The 19,831-nt window shown below is 41.6% G+C and overlaps 2 protein-coding genes across 8 annotated transcripts in view; both read right to left on the bottom strand.

Annotated features, from left to right (window-relative positions):
* Nucleotides 1-12,495, bottom strand: part of DLG1 (discs large MAGUK scaffold protein 1) — a 144,033-nt gene extending 131,538 nt beyond the window's left edge. For all 7 annotated transcript variants that reach the window (XM_053951560.1, XM_053951561.1, XM_053951562.1 and 4 more), the window contains exons 1-2: nt 12,417-12,495; nt 12,004-12,135 (exon numbers count right to left, since the gene is read on the bottom strand). In XM_053951560.1, coding sequence (XP_053807535.1) covers nt 12,004-12,135; nt 12,417-12,435 — 151 coding nt within the window. In that variant the 5' untranslated portion in view covers nt 12,436-12,495. The remainder of the gene's footprint in view (nt 1-12,003; nt 12,136-12,416) is intronic.
* A 5,394-nt stretch (nt 12,496-17,889) lies between these two features.
* BDH1 (3-hydroxybutyrate dehydrogenase 1) overlaps nt 17,890-19,831 on the bottom strand; it is a 58,600-nt gene continuing 56,658 nt past the window's right edge. Inside the window, exon 8 of the mRNA XM_053951412.1 lies at nt 17,890-18,022. The gene's annotated coding sequence lies outside the window, so the exon portion shown is untranslated. The remainder of the gene's footprint in view (nt 18,023-19,831) is intronic.

Genomic DNA, 19,831 nt, shown 5'->3' with positions numbered 1-19,831 from the left:
AACACAGATGGGGAACATTTAAAAACTGGAGGGGAATATTAAAAGAACAGCTGAAACTTGAAAAATAGGAGCCCAGAGTTTTAAGAATCCAAAGTGACAAAAAGTGATGAATGGTAGGCAAGAGAGAAAGCCATCCTGGAATTTGGTCTGCCTACAAGTAAAACCACATTAAATAGCCAAATTAGAAATATGTTGGACAGCACAAAGAATAAAAGCCTATACAAAACAAGTGACAGACCGCCAGTTCTGCAATGGAGGACTCCTGCGCAAAAGAAAATTATATTTCTTAGCCTATTAATAGTGTGAAGCGCTAAGGAATGGTGACAAACTGGGTTTTTTTATTCTAAAAGAAATTTGCTGGTGTATTGTTCACCACTTCTCATATTCTCCACCCATCTTAGTTTTGTTCTTTGAACAGGCTTGTTCACCAGTAACATGATACACCAGAAGCTAAAACTGCTCACTTTTAAAGCAAACAAGAGTTATCTGCCAAATACAAACTGAAACCCAAATCCACCTTACAAGGAAGATCCACTAAAAACCACCACACAGTAATTAAAAGAGTAGCATAACTACAAAACCAAATTCTTTTCTTAAGTATATTTGAGTGCACTTCAAGAGACTACATCAATTCTGGCTAAAGAATCTGCCTCCAAGGACAAGGATTCCAACCAGCAACATGACACCACTGTTTAAGATCAATTTCTTCCCTGCTCCTTAGAAATCAAACATAAGGCCTCTGCTTATTGTTTGTACAGTTATGTGCAGCATCTGCTACTTTTTGCTACATATTCAGTGGGGAGTACTTGTAATGAGGATAACTTAAGATCAGTGCATATTCTAAAAAATCTCATTGTGTTCACATATGCATGAACCTTTTGATAAACGTAATTTTGCAAGTGAAAGATGGGATACCTGTAACAGCATTTTCTTAAGGGAATAGTGTAAGCCTACATCCAAGGCATTGCTGATAACAGGCCATGGGCCTTGTGTTAAGTGAATAACCAGGCCTCTGCACTTGTCCTGGCCTGCCCAGAGCTTTGTTTTAGCTTGTCCAACTCTACTACCAACTATGTAAAGACCAGATGATAGGTGACTCATCTAACTTCAGACAACTGTGAGAGCTAACGCCTATTTCTATAAATATTTTTTTATATAACACACAAATAAATACTTGCTACATATGTTCAATAATTAGCATACATAAATATTTTTCACTGAAAGAATAATAAAGTACTGGAATTGTCTTCCCAGGCAGGTGGTAGAATCGCCATCTCTGGATGTGTTTAAAAGAAGACTGGACATGGCACTTGGTGCAATAGTCTAGTTGAGGCGTTAAGGCATAGGTTGGACTTGATGATCTTAGAGGTCTCTTCCAACCTCATTATTCTGTGATTCTGTGTATATATGAAATCATTCAGAGTTACATCACACAATTGTCCAAAGCTAACTAAAAGCTGTACATGAATACAAGTTCACCCACACATACAGACTGAATGTACAAATTCACATTTGTGTGTGTAACAGCTAATACATACCAGTAAAAATGGGTTATTCTGTAGGGAATGGATTACCTATGTTCCCAGAACAAAAAGCTGCATAGAAGAGCAAAGGCATAGCATGACAGAGGCCTTGAAAACAAAGACACAGAATGGTATCAGAGACCTTATGTCTACAAGCAACTCAGCAACTGCTAATTACTGGTAAAAGGAAGCCAACCCTGAGAACTGGGCAAAAAAAGTTCCAAGTCTAACAGAAAAAAGAACATCCAGCATATATAAAATACACAGTATATACAAGAAATTCAAATGCAACTGCAAAGTAGAGAAAAAAGAGTGAAGCACAGAATATGTCAGCAAACAACAATAACCTCAACAAAATATAACAGCAAGGAGAAAGAAACAGTCAACACTGCACACCTCCATGAGAAAGATTCCCTTTACTCAAGTTTCCCACTCCCTGTTCTTTTCTGACCAACTTTTAATATGTTCTGGTTTTCAAACAAGCATCAAGCAACCCCATGTAATTTTTTTTTATATGATGTTAGTTTCAGTCTTCTGATACTGAACCTTTGTATTATGGTATAGAGGGAACCAATTAAATTTCATTGGCATTTACTATTTACCTGAAACAAGGCTGTAGTTGAGGTGAGCGTCTGTCTCAAAGTAACAAGCAATAGGACAAGAGGAAATGACCTCAAGTGGTGCCAGGGGAGGTTTGGATTGGAAATTATGAAAAAGTTCTTCTCTGAAAGGGCTGTCAAGCATTGGAACAGGCTGTCCAGGAGAATGCTTGAGTCCCAAGAGGTATTTAAAAGACTGTAAAAGACTTGTAGGTGCAGTGCTTAGGGATATGGTTTACTGGTGGACTTGGCAGTGCTGTGTTAAAGGTTGGACTCAATGGTCATAAAGGTCCTTTCCACCTTAAATGATCCTGTGGTTTATTCTTTTTTAAATTGAAAGCATTCCTCTAATGATCACAGTAACCAACTGGTTTTGGGCTTTGCATTTTTACAGCTTAAGCATCTTGACCATTTGTGGGTTATAGATGGTTTTTCTTAAATAAATGCCAGGAAATTCCACACAAGCTTAGCATTTCATGAACTTAAACAGTAACACATTTACTACAACGGACTGCTTTGGACATTGTCCATGTAAACCAGTAAACTGCTGTCCTTGCATCATGCACCACACCAAGGTGTAAACTGCTACCAAAATACATGTGAATTTAACAATCCCATTTGTGTATGCTGTATTAATTGCATCCTCATCTGAAGGTCCTCAGCTTTGCAGATGAGCAAGACTTAATTTACGAAATTCATGTTTGTTTTCTGTTTGTTAATTTTTTAATAAAATCTAAATTCATGTTTTGCATTCTAAAATGCAAAGAGAAAGGGTTTACCTGCTGGCAATTCTAATGCTGGCTGTCTAATGCAGACCAGGAGACTGTTCACCACCTTTGCCCCAAGGCACACTTATAGTTCATGGTCAACTTTTTGTCACCAGGCCCACCACATCCCTTCTTGGAGCAATGCTTTCCACCTGGGTGACACATTGTTCCTACTCAGGTGTTGGATTCTGAATTTCTACTTGTTGGACTCCATGAGGCTCCTGTCAGCCCATTTCCTCAGCTTGTCAAGGTCCTTCTCCATGGCAGCAGGGCCAGGATTTACATGCTTCAGCTACTTAGTAAATCCTGCACTCAACAGGTGTTCCTTTTCTGATAGATCTTCAACAACAGAATAAACCAATTTCAGCCAAAGCCAGCAAGTCAGCAAAACACTAGATAACTTTGCCTCACCATACAGACTTTACCACATAGCTTTTCAATACCAGCTTTGTTCAGGAGAACCTCAAAGCCACTGCCCTCCCTCAGACTTGCAAGCAACCAAGAAACTTATGAATTCCATTAGAAATTGACCTATCTCTGTTTAGTCCATGTAAGCAATTCCTTGGTCATCTCTCATTGGTCTGCCTCTTCTCAGACATTTGTTCATCTAAATGGAGCACATACAAATGCCTGGTTCTGTTTATGATGTTACCCATATTTGAAAAAAAACAGGTTTGTTAAGAACTTGACTACCTGTGTGTTGTCCAGGAAAAGGTGCCATCCCATTACGAATGAAGTACTTCTCTAAATCAAGGAGGGGAGGGAAAGACAGCTTTATTTCTTAGGGTTTTCTGCCAAAGCACCCAAAGCACTTGAAAACTTAAGTCTTAAAACTACTAGAACAAAAACAAAGGTCAGCATGCTATTTCAGTTCAGCACAATTTGAGATAAATGGTATCTGTCAAATTCCTAACAGCCCAACATAACGAATATATAGACAAAACAGAGTCATGATCACTGTCAGAACAGGCAAAAGAGTCTGCCAACACTACAGACTTTCATTCTTCAGTCATAAAGCAACTCCTACTAACTCCAAGGAAGGCTCAATCATGCATGCTTACTTCATCTGCTATGTCAACCTAAGAATATCCATTTAATACAAGTAAAGCACAATTCAAAAAGTGCGTAATTAGTGATCAAAGATATACAAAGACCAAGAAAAGCTTCATGTCCTTTTACCAAGCCAATGACCACAGTTAAGTAAGCATTCTCTTTGTGTATTTAATGGTTGTGTTGTCATGGTGCGTGTCTGATCAAAAATAAATGTTTGCATATTTACTATGAGAAGTGAAAAACAGCCTCATCATAACCCCTGTAAAGCCCCTTTCAGGGTTGGCTGTTTGAGGATCTATTTCTTCTTTAGAACTGCTGCACACAATCAAGACTTCTTAAAAATTTAAGGAGCAACTCCTGGTGCAGCTTTCTCATTACACAGTCTGTTCCACAAAATCTTTTGCCACAAGCTGCAGTATCCAGCTACTGATCCCCAGCTCTTCTACCAGCTTCAGTAATTCTGTCCTATCCTTTGAACATCCTTTCTGTACATACTTCTTTGCTTACCTCAAATTCCTCACTTCCAGTTCTCATTAATTCGTGCTTAATCTAATTGTTTTCTTTTATTCCTCTAGGTGCTTTTTACACTCAGACAAATTCAACTCCTTACCAGTCTCACTACTTACACTTTCCAAGGTACTCATTCATATTCTCCTCTTTGCTTACTAATCCCTCCTTCACCATACCTTCACAGAATCACAGAATCAATTAGGTTGGTAAAAAGAACTCTGAGGTTGAGTCCAATCTATGACCTAACACCACCATGTCAGCTATACCACGTGTCACATCTAGTCTTTCCTTAAAAAGTGCTTCACATTGTCTCTATCCAATTTTCCTTCAGAAACCCACAGCATCTTCTAGGTCCAGAATTAAGGTAGGAAAAACTGATACACAGATGAAAATTGACAGAATATTCTGCTGTCTAAACTTTCTGATTTAATATTGCCTCATGCACACTTAAAAAAAAAAAAAAAAAAAACAAACCAAAGAACCTCCTAACCCACTTCCAAACAAACAAGTATCCAAACTAAAAATGAACTACCAGCTATCCACCCTCCCCAAATATCTCAACACTAGTTGCAAACCAGCAGCCACTCCAACAATGTAATTTTTTCTTAAAGGCATGCATTTACTACTGCTTTCAGTGGCAACAAAAACCTCACTATTAAGCCTTATTTGTAGTATGTCCCCTAGGTAATGTCAATATATAAGACTGATGATGTTTCTCAGCAGACAAATGTATTCAAAAAATCAAACTAGTTTTGGGATGGGTTCACTCAGCCCTCCAAGCTGAGCTTCCATACAGGTGCATAGCTTTGCTCAGATAAGAGAGCACAAGCATTGGTTTCTTCTACCTGCAGCAAGCTCAGGCTCCAAGGTAATTTTTTAGCAGGAGTGGCAACACAAGGCTGGGTGTGCCACAGAGTAGCATCTCCTCCAGCACTAACACTTGTGTGTCTCCTGCAGTCAAATTTTAACACAAGTTTCTGAAAACCACCTAAAGCTGCAGTGATTTTACAATTTGCTCACATGCTCTCCTTGCTGCTCCTCTGTCTTAGGCTGACTTTTTCATTTCCAAGCCAAAATAAATCAGCTGTTTTGAGGGTATGGCTGGGAAGATACTCACACATGACAAGATTCTTATAAAAGCTTTACCAAAGAGCTCTAGAGCCTCCCCTAACTTGGGGAAAGAACACGATGCTAAGGAGGTTATTCTACTGTCAGCCCTACACCTTCTGCAGTCTCTTAACAATCTTGCAAATTTGGCCTAGTTATAATTCAGGAAACCATCTGTGCCAGGAGACTCCAAGTCAGCTGCTACAGTTCAATTTCTTTGAAGATTCCTTCCCCCTGCACCAAAACAAGCTCCATCTCTCAAAATGCAGGCAAAGCAGATGCACAGGGGGCACACGGCATTCCAGCTGCAGACCTGAACAAGATGTTCTGTCCTTGCTGCTGGGATCACCATGGAAGAAGGATTAAGATCAGGACATATCTCATGTTTTCCCCCTTCCTCTACACTGTACCCAGCACTGAAGGAAATGATGAGGGAGATTAGGAGCAAATCCAGGAACACGGACAGAAGCAGGGGAGGAGGTAGGCAGCACACCTAGGGAAAAGAGGTGAAAGAACATAGGAAATAAAGCAAGGACAGGCCAGAGGGCAAACTTTCCCAGAACCTGGAAACTACACCAATTACTCAAAATTTCTACTGTCTTTTCAGCCCTGGATGAACAGCAGATTTATTGACAAGGGGTTTTGGGTTTTTTTGTGGTTTTTTTTTGTGTTTTTGTTTTTTTTTTTTTTTTTGTTAGCAGATCCTTTCAATGGTAACCCTGGGAAGAGAATACTGCAATTGATATATTCTACAGTACAGCTATTCAACACTGAACACACAGTCACTGAAATACCACAAGGATAAACTTTTGCCACAATACTATTTATCTGCATACCAGTAGCTGCTCAACTTACTACTTACTTGCTATTTTAGGCTACCAAAAGCAGCACCTAATCCCAAAAATTCAATACATTGCCCTGTCACACACACACACATGCAATACAGGGTGGAAAACACTTTGAAAATCAAGCTAGCTATCAAACTGTACTACATACAAAACAGTAAGTAATTCCTTAAAAAAAATAAAAAAAAAAGAGGAGCAATGAGACTATTTCACTTATTATTAAGTTCCTTAAAGAGTAAGACATGAAGTTCTTCCAAAGACTGGGACATTCAGACAAACTGCACAGCAGAAACATACTAACAATGACTCAACTAACATTCCAGTCATCTGGACACCAACTAAAATATTTATCTTCCCTCCAGCTGGATGAAAGTAATCAAGAACTTAACAACCTTTGTAAACACAACCCTAAGTCAAATTTCTGTAAAACTGACCAACTTCTGTGTATTCAAAGGAGACCAAAGCAAGCATAACCATAGTATAAGGCTTAGGAAACTTGTCCAGAAGTCAATGAACACCTCAAAGTTGCAAGGATTATACTGCATGGATGCTTCAGCCTCATATAAATATGAGTAAAGATGTTGTATCACACAAGCTGCAATCTGGGGAAAAAGTCACAAAAATGAAGCAAGGATAAGATTTTGATGTGAAAATAACCTATTTAGCACCTGCAACAATTTCACTACTATCCAATGTCACAAAAGATCCAATTGTCCCTAAACCTTCCCCTAATAAAAACATAATAATAAACCCCAGCAATATTCACTGACTATAATAAGATCTTCAACTTACTGTCTAGAATTTCTGCATTCTGGATGTAAATCTTATTTAGCAGAGTCTGAAAGGCTCTAAGGCTTCAGTAACCTTGGGAAATGGGAAGGCCTGAGCCGACTGGCAGAGTTAGCTGTGCCATCATGGCACGTGCCCTGTTAACATACTGCTGAAATAAAAGTTCTAACTGAGCTTTCCCCAGGAGCGAGTACTTTTGGTTTCAGTTCAGAAGAGGAGCTTGTGTTTAACTGTGTCTGATTTCCAGTTAGCCAGAAAGTATAGGAAATATTCCCAAGGTGGCTTAGTGAGGAGTGAGAATGAGAAGAGCTCCAGAGCTGCCACAAACAGCTGAGCTGAGACCACACGCCAGGTAGCAGGAATGTGGTCAGTCCACTCCAAAGTGGACCAACTTTGAGGAGTGTTGACCCAATCCAATCTACTTCAGTCTAAAATCTAGGCTTGTTTTCCTAATTTCAGAAAGGCAATGTGGACACAGATGAGAAATCTGCAGACTGAGTTTTATATTCCTAGAATTTTCAGTCCAAATCACACTGCTGAGAAACCTGAACAAAGAGCTTATTTTATGGAATCATCAACTTGTTTCAAAATTTTCAGAGAAAGGACTTACTTTTCTGGGGTGTAAAAATGTATTAACAGCATTTGTAGTATGTTTTGTTCAATTAATAAGGCTCATCCAAACTATGGTTAAAAGTACCTTCATGTTTACTGGGAGAAGCTGTTCTTTGGTTTAGTAAGGATTACTGAAACAACTACATATTTTTATTTAAAATTTCCTACACTGGATGTTTAGTACTAGGAAGAGCCAATGCATAAGCACAATTTTCAAGGCAGGTCTTCATGCAAAAGGACTCTAAGTGAAACAAATGAGCCTGCTTACACAATAAAATTCAATGTGTTGAACCTTCCCTAGTCAGATTTGCCATTTTTTACCAAAAAGCCTGTATATGCACAGCTACAAAATTAGATAGATAGATAGATAGATAGATAGATAGATAGATAGATAGATCGATCGATCGATCCACCCTACTTTAGGCAAGAAGGGTAGCACAGCCAACTGCATTACCAGCATACATAGAGACTCTCCTAGAATTCCCTTTTTCTGGCACCAGAGCACAAGGAGTTAGTTCTTGTTGGGAAAATTAATGCTTCTGAAGTAGAAAACTACCTTCTGTCTCTAGCTATAGCTGTAATATTTTTAATTTTAGAAGTCTATTTTAATATGGTAAACCTCAACATGACACCCATTAAAAGCAGATCTTAATTAAACAAGAATATTATGTGTATAAACAGAAGTCTGCTTCATATGTTTTTCTATCAGAAGTGTTACTTTTGCATGCAAGTGTTTTTCTTCCTATATTTTCAAAAAGAAAAATATATCTGTACCTTTTCAAAAACCTGTAGCTTCTGAAAAGGTAAAGAGGACTTAAACTGAGAACAGAACTCACCTTCAGAATCATTATCTCACTATTTGAAGATAAATACTGAACACCTTACCAAAGTGAAATAAGTCTACCCCGTGGTTCTATATATGGATATTATAGCTATAATTTGGCTCACCAATGATCAGAATACTGGGAACAAGCTGTTTTAACTGAAAGCAGGAAATCAAAAATTAGAAAAGATACCACACATTTTTGAGCCTGTACAAAAGGAAATTGACTTAAAACTGACACAATTCTCAAGTTGATTTTAATTACAGGCCCTTGCTAGTAATTTAATTAAAGTCTCAGACATTATTACACATAGCTGGTTGAAGCAATGGAAAATACCACATTTTGGAAGACAGAGAATATAAAAATGGGCTTTTTCAGAGGCTGTTTTAAGGGGGTCACATGTGGTTACAACTTTTGTTACAGATTCAAAGTTCTTAGTTTTACATCACTTAAAATGTAACACTTGCAATGTCGATCCAGTGACACGGCTGTTCACACTGACTGGCTGGTTACTGGTCTAATTCAAACCATTTAAAGCCATAATTCAAGAACAAGGTCAAGCTTGTAGATTGCTAAACTAAAACGTTATTGAGAGGACTAAAAGGAAAGAATAATGTAAAAAAGGGTTCAAATGAAAAATGTATTATTTATTCTTCAGTATCCAAATGGACATTACAAAAAACCACCCTTTCAATTTCTAAAATCTCTTTTGTTTCTAAAACTTCTTAATATCTAAAAACATAAAATACTGTTAAAATCTGTAGTTTTCAGGGATATTTAATTTCCTCCATTATAAACGGAAAGATGTATTTCTGTGCATAATGCTATTTATTGCTTGAAAGAACAGCATTTGATTACCAAGTCAAAAAATCATACTAAAAAAGATACATGAAGTTGACAGCAGATCCTGACTACAACCTTCACAAACCTACCTACTATGGGCAAACAAGTCTTGGATATAGTGCAGTAACTTGGCAGAAAAAGCAGAAAATAAATGGATGAAGTTTGGTGGGGATTTTTTTAGTGTTGTTCTATTTAAAAAAAAGAAGAAGCACCCAAACCAGAAACTAAAAGTAGCACACTTTCTGGAAGAAGGATCTATAAGAGCAATAACTTGGTATAGTTGAGCCTGAAACTTGCTGTCAGAACAGCATTGCCTATTTCAATTGGGAGCACATCACAACTTCTATAAAATGCAACTTCAAAATGAGCCATAAAGCAATGACCAACAGAGAATTCCAGGTAAGTCTAACCCCCAGCACAAATGAACACTTCATCCAGCCTGCTCCCAGATCTTCAAGGAAACAAGACAAGCAGGAGCCAGCTCAAGGGCTTCCCAGTAGCTGCAGCCATCCTCCAGATGACATCCTTTCCAGGGAATCTCCCCACTCTTTACCTCCATCATGCAGTAATCACACCATAAAAGAAGGTGCTTCCAGGAAAACAACAGCCAGGAGCAGCCTGCTAGGAACAAGAACTCCCCTGACATTTGCACAGAAAGTAGCAGGTTAATGGAGAAAGACCCAAGCTGGCAGCATAAATTGCTTGGCAAGTACCAGCCTTCTGCCAGATGGTTTGGGAACATATGTATGCAATCTAATAAACTATCATACAGGGACCCAGGAAATGCAAACTTAATGCAACAGGCCCAAGAAGCATCTGTGCATGCACAGATGAACTGAACTCAACAAGAACCAGGGTCCTATGGTTGCAATGTGCAGCTTCTTACAAGTCCAGAAAATAGGTCACACAGCCCACCCAGGCAACAACCCATCCCTCCTTTCTGCTCCTGCAGAACAAATCCAGCAGACATGAGGCTGCCTGCTCTTTCAAGTCCACCACTAATATTAGGTGTAGAATTATAAACAATGAAGATTCATATGTGGAGAAAAAAAAAACTACATCTTGCAGTTTGAATATCAAAGGGTAACAGATTGGTATCTTTTCAATGAAGGGGAGAAAATAGAGTATTGCATGGACCTTGAAGAGTTTTAAAATAAAAAAAACCCTCATACATACATACATACATACACCCAGAACAAGAAAAATAGCAGTCAACACTGAAGTTTTCTGGGTGAAAATAAAAAGTGCTGCTGCTGTTCATTAAATATTTGAGACAAGATTTCAACATTCTGATCTGCCAAAGAGTGAATCCCTTCACATGGTCCCACAAGGATTATGTTTAGCTCTTCATCATGGAGTTGATTAGCATCAACTGTGTAGCAAAGAGAAATGCAGAGTTCCTAAGTGACCTATTTTCACAACTATCCTTCATGAAATTACATGTTAAGAAAAAAAAACCATCACAACTACTCTCTTCTGAAAATCTGCACAAGATGAAATAAATACTCCAGACGAAAGCATTCAGCAGCAATGCATGTTTATGCTTCTCCTGTCCCTGTGCTGTCACCACAACACAGGCTGGAAGAAGCTGCAGCCCTGTGAAGGAAGATGTGCACCCTAGCACAGTAACCATGTAGTAAGTCAAGTAACAAATATAGCTACAATGTTTGCTATTAGTCCCACCGATTCAGACAGTGGTTACTATTGAAAGACAAGGATGCAGAACAACTTTGATTCCTGAGGGTAAACTAACATTAGCTGTCATAAAGATAGTGACAATCAATCAAGAAGAAAACACTTCTCACAGTTTCTCTGCGGAACTTTCCAAATAAAGACAGGATTCTGCAAGTTCTATTTATGCTCGGGTTTTTTTTTTTTCCAAACAGACCAGCAGGAAATTCAAAATTACATGCAATTGCTTCTAAGAACTTATGGGAATATATCAAGTCAAGCACTGTAAGGACTGTAAACTGAGACTTAAAAGTGCTTTCACTATACTTTAATATGCAACAAAAGAGAAGAGATGACTGTAGTACTCCCTGAAGCATTATGGGTTTCCTCTCATTTACTTTAGGTTAAATTTGCACTTCAGTTATACACTTTGTGATGTTTTTAGAGACTCTTCAACAGGAATTGCCTGATTCCTTAGACTAAAAACATTTCAATTCATTCACTAATCTGTTACATACAGACAGAAGAAAGCCCCACCCTCCTTAGAAATTTATCAGGTGAACAAAGATGCATGGAGAAACAACCTCAATAAACCTAGGACAACATGTCACAGAATTAAGAACTATTGCAGAGTTTTAAGCAGTTTGGACCAGTTAAAAGCCTCAAATAAAGAAAGTACGTGTAACAAGTGAACTGTTGATCTGCAACAACACGTGTATTACTATGCAAAACAAAAACACAACGACAAGCACATGGCTTCTGACTTACGGGTAAAATAGCTTTTGCTCTTAACACCACAAGTGACAGCATCAGCAAGAACCGACCGGCTTGTGCACAAACTGAAAGAAGCCAACCCTTACCTATCAAAGCCTGGAAAAGGTTACTTTGGAAGATGCTGATGACACGCTCGATGGAGTTCCGCAGCTGCCGATCCTCCGCCTGGCTCAGCTTGGAGCGGTACTCCTCCAGGAGGCGCAGGGCTCGCTGGGTATCTGCAAGCGGAGAGCAGACACACGGCTGACCGGGGCGCACCGGGCAGGAGCACCGGGGATGCAACAAGCCCCGGCGGCCGGGACCGCCCCGGCCCGGCGCGGCAGCTCCTTTGTTCGCAGCCGGGAGAGCGCGGGCGGGACGGTGCCCTCGGCGCGCTCGCAACGCCCGCAGCCCCGCGGCTGCCGCCAGCCGCCCCCCCACCCCCCCCACCCGTCCCGCCGCGGCAGCGGCTGTCAGCCGGCGGCTCCGGCGGCCGCGGCCCCGGGCGTGCGGAGCTCACCTTGCTTCCGGACGGGCATCGCGCCCCGCGCCCCCGCCCGGGGCTGCCCCGGGGCTCCGCCGCGCGGACTCGGAGCGCGGCCCGGGGCAGCGCGGGGGGCGGCGCCCCCTGCCGGCCGGGCGCGGGGGGGGCGGCGGCCGCCCCGCCTGACCGACCCCGCCGCCCGGCGAGCGAGCGGCTCCGAGCGGGGCTCCCGCCGGCGCCGCCGCGGCGCCTCGGCGCGACGCGGGGCAAGCCGGGCCGGGCGGCGCCGGGCCGGACCGGGCGGGACAGCGCGGTGCAGGCGGCGCGGCGAGCCGGGGCCGGGACGGACAGGGCTGGGGCGCTCCCGCCGCCTCCCGCCCGCACTGCTCGGAAATTCCAAACTTTCCGGCCAAAATGGCGGCCTGGAGGCTGGGGGAGCGCGCCCCCCCCACGTGACCGGGCCCGGCGGGCGCCCAATCAGGGCCCGGCGCGGGGCCGGCACCTTGGCGGCGGGGGGGGAGGAGGCAGGTGAGCGCTCCCCGCCTTAAAGGGGCCGCCCCGCCCCGCCCCGCCCCGCCGCGCCCGGCCCGCGGGGCGCCCGCGGCCAGCGCCGGGCTCGGCGGCACCGGCACCGGCACGGGCACCGGCACGGCAGTGGGAGCGCAATGGGAACCGGCCCCCGGCGGGACCCGCAGCCCATCGCCGCCGCCGTTCCCGGCGGTGGTGCCCGGCGTGGGCTGCGGGAGGGCGGGACTGCTCCAGGTGTGCGCCGGGTACCTGCGGTATCGCTTGTCCCCGGAGTGCGGGAGTTTCTGGGCAACACGCGCCAAACTGCCGTGATGGTGCCGCGGGAGTGCCGGGCACGGAGCGGCTCCTGCCGTGAGAAGCGCAGGTAGAGCCGTGCCCGGCTGCGGAGCCCAGGGCCGCGCTCCGCAGGTCAGGGGACAGGCAGGAGCACTAAGATACCTCGCGGACCTGCACAATAAGTAACACACAGAGCGCTGCCTTCCACCTGTTGCTCCACCAGTCGTCCTGGTGAAGACCAGGGTGAGGAGGAAGGGCTCGAGTAAAGATAAAGAAATAGCTTTGCCTCAGTTAACAGAGGACATAAGGTCAGCATAAGGACATCATAAGAGAAAACATGAAAAGCCTTGCTTCCTGAAAAGTTTAACAAATGGGCTGTATAGGCTGACATCAGGTACTGGTCAGAATAATGATAGTTACTTTCTCAAAACTGGCATGGAAATGGTAAGGAATTACCTTCAAAGGCAAAACAGCTTGTTTTCTTGTAAGATGGCAAAGAGGTAACAGAGCATAGAAATAGGTGCCTTGGATGCAAACATGTGAGCTAAATGGTCTTTGCAGCATATTCTATATACCCACTAAAAGGAAATGTATATTAAAGCTGGTGGACATAGGGGAATCTCTTGTTCTAAGAGGGAATGTTGACTTATCTCTCAATGAGATGGACAGTAAACCAGAGCCTCTGATCTGATACACTTCAAACCCTGTTTGTGTACACATATGAGAGGCAGAAAGAGACTTGAAAGTTCAAGGCAAATACTGCAGATGTGGGTGGGTTTTTTTGTTTGGTTAGGCTTTTTTTTGGGTTTGTTTTTTTTTTTTTTTTTTGGTTGGTTTTGTTTTTTGTTTGTTTGTTTTTGGTTTTTTATGCAAGTTTGGTTTTTTATGCAATTTCCATTTACACTTGTTAGATTTAAATGCAACTGAAAATGTTCAAGAACTTACCCAAAGAACCTAAAAAGAGCCTCCTGGGCAACTCTCACAAGTTTGAAGTCTAAAAGTCAGATCCAGATTTCTTTTTGGCAAACACCTAATCTTAAGGAAACTTACACTATGACAGATCTAACCTAGATCTAGAAAAGGCCTCTCTTTTCCCTCCCCACAAGTCCTATGTTTTGTTCTTTGATTAGTGCCAGGAGTTTCTCCTGCTCCCATAGCCAAGTACTGTGAAAGTGTTCACACATCTCATTGAAGCGAGCAGAACATACATTTAGTGCTGACACACAACTGCCCATTTTCTTCCTTTCTTGTTGTATTTTCATATCTCAGAATTTTGGCACCAGCTGGTACCAGTTCAGATATTTTGAAATGAAAGCAGGCTAAGACGGGACATTGGCAGAAGCCTCCATCATCTGGCCTCATCAGTTTTCAGTGTTTACAACAGCAATAAATGTGCTGTAAAGGGGCAATAGCCCTCTTGATGTCAGAGGAATATATATACAGAAGGAGAGGAAGAACAATCTAAATTTAGCTAGCAGAAAGGAGACATCTGCAGCATTTTGGTTGGTTTTGCTGACTGACAAAAATGTATTATTATAAAACAAAAAAAAAATTTACTATTAAAGGAACCACTATAAAGAAACTATTTTTTCATACACAGTATTTGATGTTTCCAAGTCTTTTTTTATTTTAAATAAGAGATAATCCCATTACATACGGTCACTGTGCTGGGAATAGAGAAATAATCCCATATATAACACCCCGAGACAGCATTTTTCACTTGTTACTAATGCTCTAGGAAAAAAAAAAAAAAAAAGAAAACATCAAAGAGGGGGTCAGGATGATGGATCAGCAAGTCAGGAAGCAATTAGGTGAGCTTTATTGTACCTCAGAGAACGATGTTGGTTCCCGGCACTTCTGTTTCTATTCTAGGAGTGTATTTGCTGATTGAAAGCAGTTGAACCAGAAAGCACAGTATTAAACTTCAGTATGAAAAGTGGGCTTGAAATTCCAGCACATACAGAAAATATCCCACGAATGGCAAATTACTTTTTTACTAGCAACATTGCAGCTAGAGCCAGTGTTGCAAAATTGTCCTGTGTTACACATCGTCTTTTACAGGCTCCAGCTTCCAGGAAATTGTGTAGTTCCCTTGGAGGAGGGGAAAACTGAGTGTGAACCAGAGCATCATTTATGCCACAACTTGAACAATATCATTTAAATCAAACCACTACAGGCAGCATACAGAAAAGCTTGTACTTAAATTGTGACTGATGTGGTCAGTATAGAAGTCAGCATTATGCTGTGCTTAACACACCCTGGCTGTGCTCCAAAATGACCCTTGGCACAGGAACTCCAGGACAATTACACAAAGCAGCAGCCCATTGCCACTTTAGTCCTCAGATGCACCTGAGGATGTGACCAATGGCCTTTTCTTGCTGCCCTCAGATTTCCCTTTAAAATCCCTTTTGCAGCTGCTGCCAGGAGCATGCCTGGGATGTTCTGCCTGGGATGATCTCTGGCAGGGACAGGCAGCTTGTTGCAGCACACATACTGCTTAAGAGGGATGTGTGATACAGAACCAGGCAGCTTTTGGCAGCAGGGAGACCAGCACAGCACAACCTTTTTCTCTGGAAAACCTTCTGTAACAGCCACCTGATCCTAGCCCATGCCATTTGTACATGGGGAAAAAGCAGCCCTGTGTCAGAGCCTAATAACCCCAGTTTCATAAACTATAGTGAAACAGAGATTATGTTTTCCCACTTTGAGAAACTATGCCAGAACTTTCTGGCAGCTACCTGCTCTGGCAAGTGATCATAGTAGTGAGCCCTGCCACAGATTTGTACCTGATCCTACACCAGCTCCTACTCCTCAAAGCAGTCCAGCTGCCACTTTAAAAATGGCTCTTTCTGCTTTAGAAACATCACCTGGTCAGCTGGCACCACACCACAGGAAACAAGAATGTTGTCAGGCTTCTTATGTTTTGAGGCAGTCACACTTTGGCCACAGGCAGGGCAGCAGGACACAGAGGGGTTTGACTTCATGCCAGCTACCTGGTGAACCCCTAAGTCCCACTGGAACCAGCTGACAACGAGGACTCCTCAAACTGGCAGTGGCAGTGGATGCATTGCAGATGATGTCCCACACAGTAACTGGAGAGGTATAATGAACTCAGAACAGGAAACTTCAAAAAACATTCCCTAGAATCACACACAATGTCAATCAAGAACACCAAGAAAAAAAAGGACTGCAGACATCATCACATGGCAAGAATTTACATTTGTTAGTATGGCCAAAAAAATACAGTAGTTACAAATTGAGACAAATTCCATTACAACAGAAGGTAGAATAGGTTAAATATATACAGGTACATCTGTTCATAATTAAAGATGAACACTGGTGTATAAAGTTATAGTATTAATTTTAGTAAAAAGAAATGCTGACTGTTGAAGAATAAAGAATAAACCTCATGAATTTTTTTTATGTAGGGCTTACTAATGAAAGAAAACGTAAGAACAATAAAATTGGTGCTCTCTTGATTGTTAGATTAAGTGTCCAAAGTCACCATACAAAGTGGATGATTTCTCTTATTCATTCAGAACTGGGAGTTGATGCTCATGAAAGGATCTCTGACAGCTGCAGAAAAGCTTTCACTTCCCTGCAAACTCAGTGCAATGCTTCACAGCTAACTGGGGAAGCAATGAAACTAATGAAGCCTCATTTCCCCTGCTTAACAAGGAATGAAGCCTGAGTGAAGTTAGCTTGTTCATTATGCCTCCACTCATCTGGATTCTCTGATGTCTGATAAGTTTGGATTGTGTGCCACAGCCTTACCTTCCAGGTGCTGTCTTTTCAGAAGAGCACCTTTTCGTTATCATCTGTAATTTTGTGGATTATAAGAGATGCAAACAACTTCTTGTGGAAGCATTCTACTTGAATGAAAACATGGAATGGTAATCTGTCCTTTTTTCCCTGCAAAAGCTATTATATATGGAAAATTTTCATGAGGCCACTAAAGACTGAAGATACTCTTTCCAGTACAGTCTGCAGTTACTCTGTCACACAACCCAAAGAGCCACGTGTCTGTCGTAGGTACTGCTAATACTTGAAATATCAGCTCACTTTTGTCTATCATCTTCACTCTCATGGGTAAAATAAGTTGCTGCCTATTACATGGGATCTTCAGTTGTTAAAATCAAAGTTTTATTTTAAAAAATTGCTGTTCAGCAAATTTAATTAAGCCTACTCAATGGAATTCTTATGAGATCATCTTACACATCTCTGCTTATTTAATTTGAATCTTTTTTTTTTTAATACAGAGAAGTCAGTTTCCCCAGTAATACAATCTTCATAATTTTCATTTGTGAACTGTATATCCAGTTTGTCCTCATAACTGAAACTTGTCTTAGGTTAATTCGATCTCCATCAGAACACAAGGGTGTCTTTATTCTTAGCATTAGAGAGTCCAGCTGGGCATGGCTTAGTAGATGAACATGTTCCTGTTTACAGGGAGAGTAAGAGAAAAGTGGACTTCTTTTTGTCTAAAAGACTATTTTTTCCCTATCATTGTGCAGTTTGTGGGTGCTGATGTTGTTTGAGCTCTTGTTCAATTTAGGGATTGTATGCCATATGTATACAGCAAACTCTTCTTTCTTTTGCTCTCGTAATAAATTTATCTGTTGAGTTTGGGATAGTTCACAGTCCTACAAAAGAGTGAGTTTTACTACTCCAGCAACCTCAGGAACTAGAGCATTATAAGAAATATGAGACTTCTATTTCCTTATTTAGAATGTTTTATTTAAATATATGTACCTAATGTATAGAAGAGTGCAATTACAATTTTTATAAACAATTAAAATTCAGTGCTGGCTGCTAATGCTCCAACATCTTCTGGAAGGCTGCAAAACATCAAAAACAAAAGCATACAAAACAATATTAATTATAATTGTTAACAATTACTGCCAATATAACATGCATAAACCTAGACCATCTTCCTCCACACTTTCTATAATCAGGGCTATGTTATATAATATCAGCTTAACAGCTTCTTAGTTGACTTCCTGATGTAAAGATAAACATCATTATATAACCTGCCTATTTTAACTTTCCCAGTCAAATTAAGCAGAGAGGTTGGTGTGTTGTATGAAGTGACTTTGTGTGAAAACCTGATGCAAGAAATAAACCTTCAAAGAGCATGTTAGAGGCCCTTGAGAAGTGTTTTCCTGGGAGGAAGGCAGCAGTTGCTGTGGGGTTTGCCTGACCAAATGCTAAGGAGAGTGTTTAGAAAGTAAATTAGTGGATTTTTGTATGATCACATTACCCAATTAAAACAACAGCTACTAAAAATAAATTAACTCCTCACATCCTATGAAAATGTAACAGATGCCCCCAAAATAGCAAGGCGCTCCAGATAAAGCACAAGAAAGGGCTATTAAACCTCACTGTGGGATTCAGACACAGGCTATGTAAAGTAGCACCTTCTCCCAGAAAGGGCAGAAGCCACTCTCACTCTATGGAAATAGCCTAAATAACATGGAAGTGTTTTTTCTTTATTTCTGTGGCACAGTCCCCAGCATGCCTTGAAACAGAGCCACTAACCATCAGCTCTGCTGATTTTCACCACCCTGGAGTACAAACTGGTGTGCCTGAACCACGCGATCCAGCAGCCCAGCAAAATGACATCACAGCATATCACATCAAGACACTTTTGTTTTGCCACCCCAAACAATGTAGTGTTTGTAGCAGGAAGCATGGGACTGTGCCCAGCCTTATGCCTCTTGCACAAGGGTGAGAGATACGTGCTTTGCTACCACCACATTGTCCATCATTTGTGCACCTGAAAAGACAAAAAGTCTTTGTATTTTGGGATTACAGACATGTGTACCACTTAGATTAGGTGAGTGGGAAAAATAGAAAGGGAGTTTGGCAATGATTTTTATAGGAGTCAAAATCATACTTGTCAGAAAGTACCTTGTTTCAAAGCTAAAAGTCACTCTCCAAATAAACTGTTTTGTTGCAATGTATTAAGACGTTCTACTTCACAGCAAACACTGAGTATTTCTGAACATTGCAGAAATACACTGAGTGTGTGAAGCTCTTATAGTAACCCCTCTCTCTCCTGGAATGACAGACAGCTAAATTTGTTTAAAGTTCCTTCTTCCTGTGCTAACACCTACATTTGAGCTCACCCAATAACTGGAGAAATACGTATCTGAGGATGACTAGCAGGAGCACAACCAGCAGACTGCTGGCTTGCCCTTCACAGATCGTGGCTCCATCTGCAGCATTCTGCCTGTTACTGGCTACAACCTGGGCTGTGGGTACACAGGGCCCAAGCTTCCCATCCCCTGCCCTGCCATACTCCCTGCTCCTTGAGACTGTGGAAGTTTTCTGAAGAGATCACTTGAGAGGAGGATTTACTCGAGTCAGCATAAATTGGCCCTCCTGGCTCACTGGTGGTGAGCAGGTAATTGAATTATCAGGCACACCTTCCCTTTAATGGTTTTTTTGTCCTTGTTTGTGTAGAAGCTTTGGGAGGATAAAAGCAAGTATGTACCACAGATATGTGAAGGAAAAGAGTGGTGCTAAAATGGAATGCAGCTGGAAAATTCAAGGAAAAAAATTTAGTCTTGTTTAGAATTTTATGAATAATTAAAGGGAGAGGCTGCCAGTGACTGAAGCTGAGGGGTGAGTCCTCCAGTGTCCCA

The sequence above is a fragment of the Vidua chalybeata genome, chromosome 10, assembly GCF_026979565.1.
Source record: "Vidua chalybeata isolate OUT-0048 chromosome 10, bVidCha1 merged haplotype, whole genome shotgun sequence".
Classification (NCBI taxonomy): domain Eukaryota; kingdom Metazoa; phylum Chordata; class Aves; order Passeriformes; family Viduidae; genus Vidua; species Vidua chalybeata.
The sequence above is the reverse complement of the archived record's forward strand: the minus strand, read 5'-3'. Positions and strand labels throughout refer to the sequence as shown.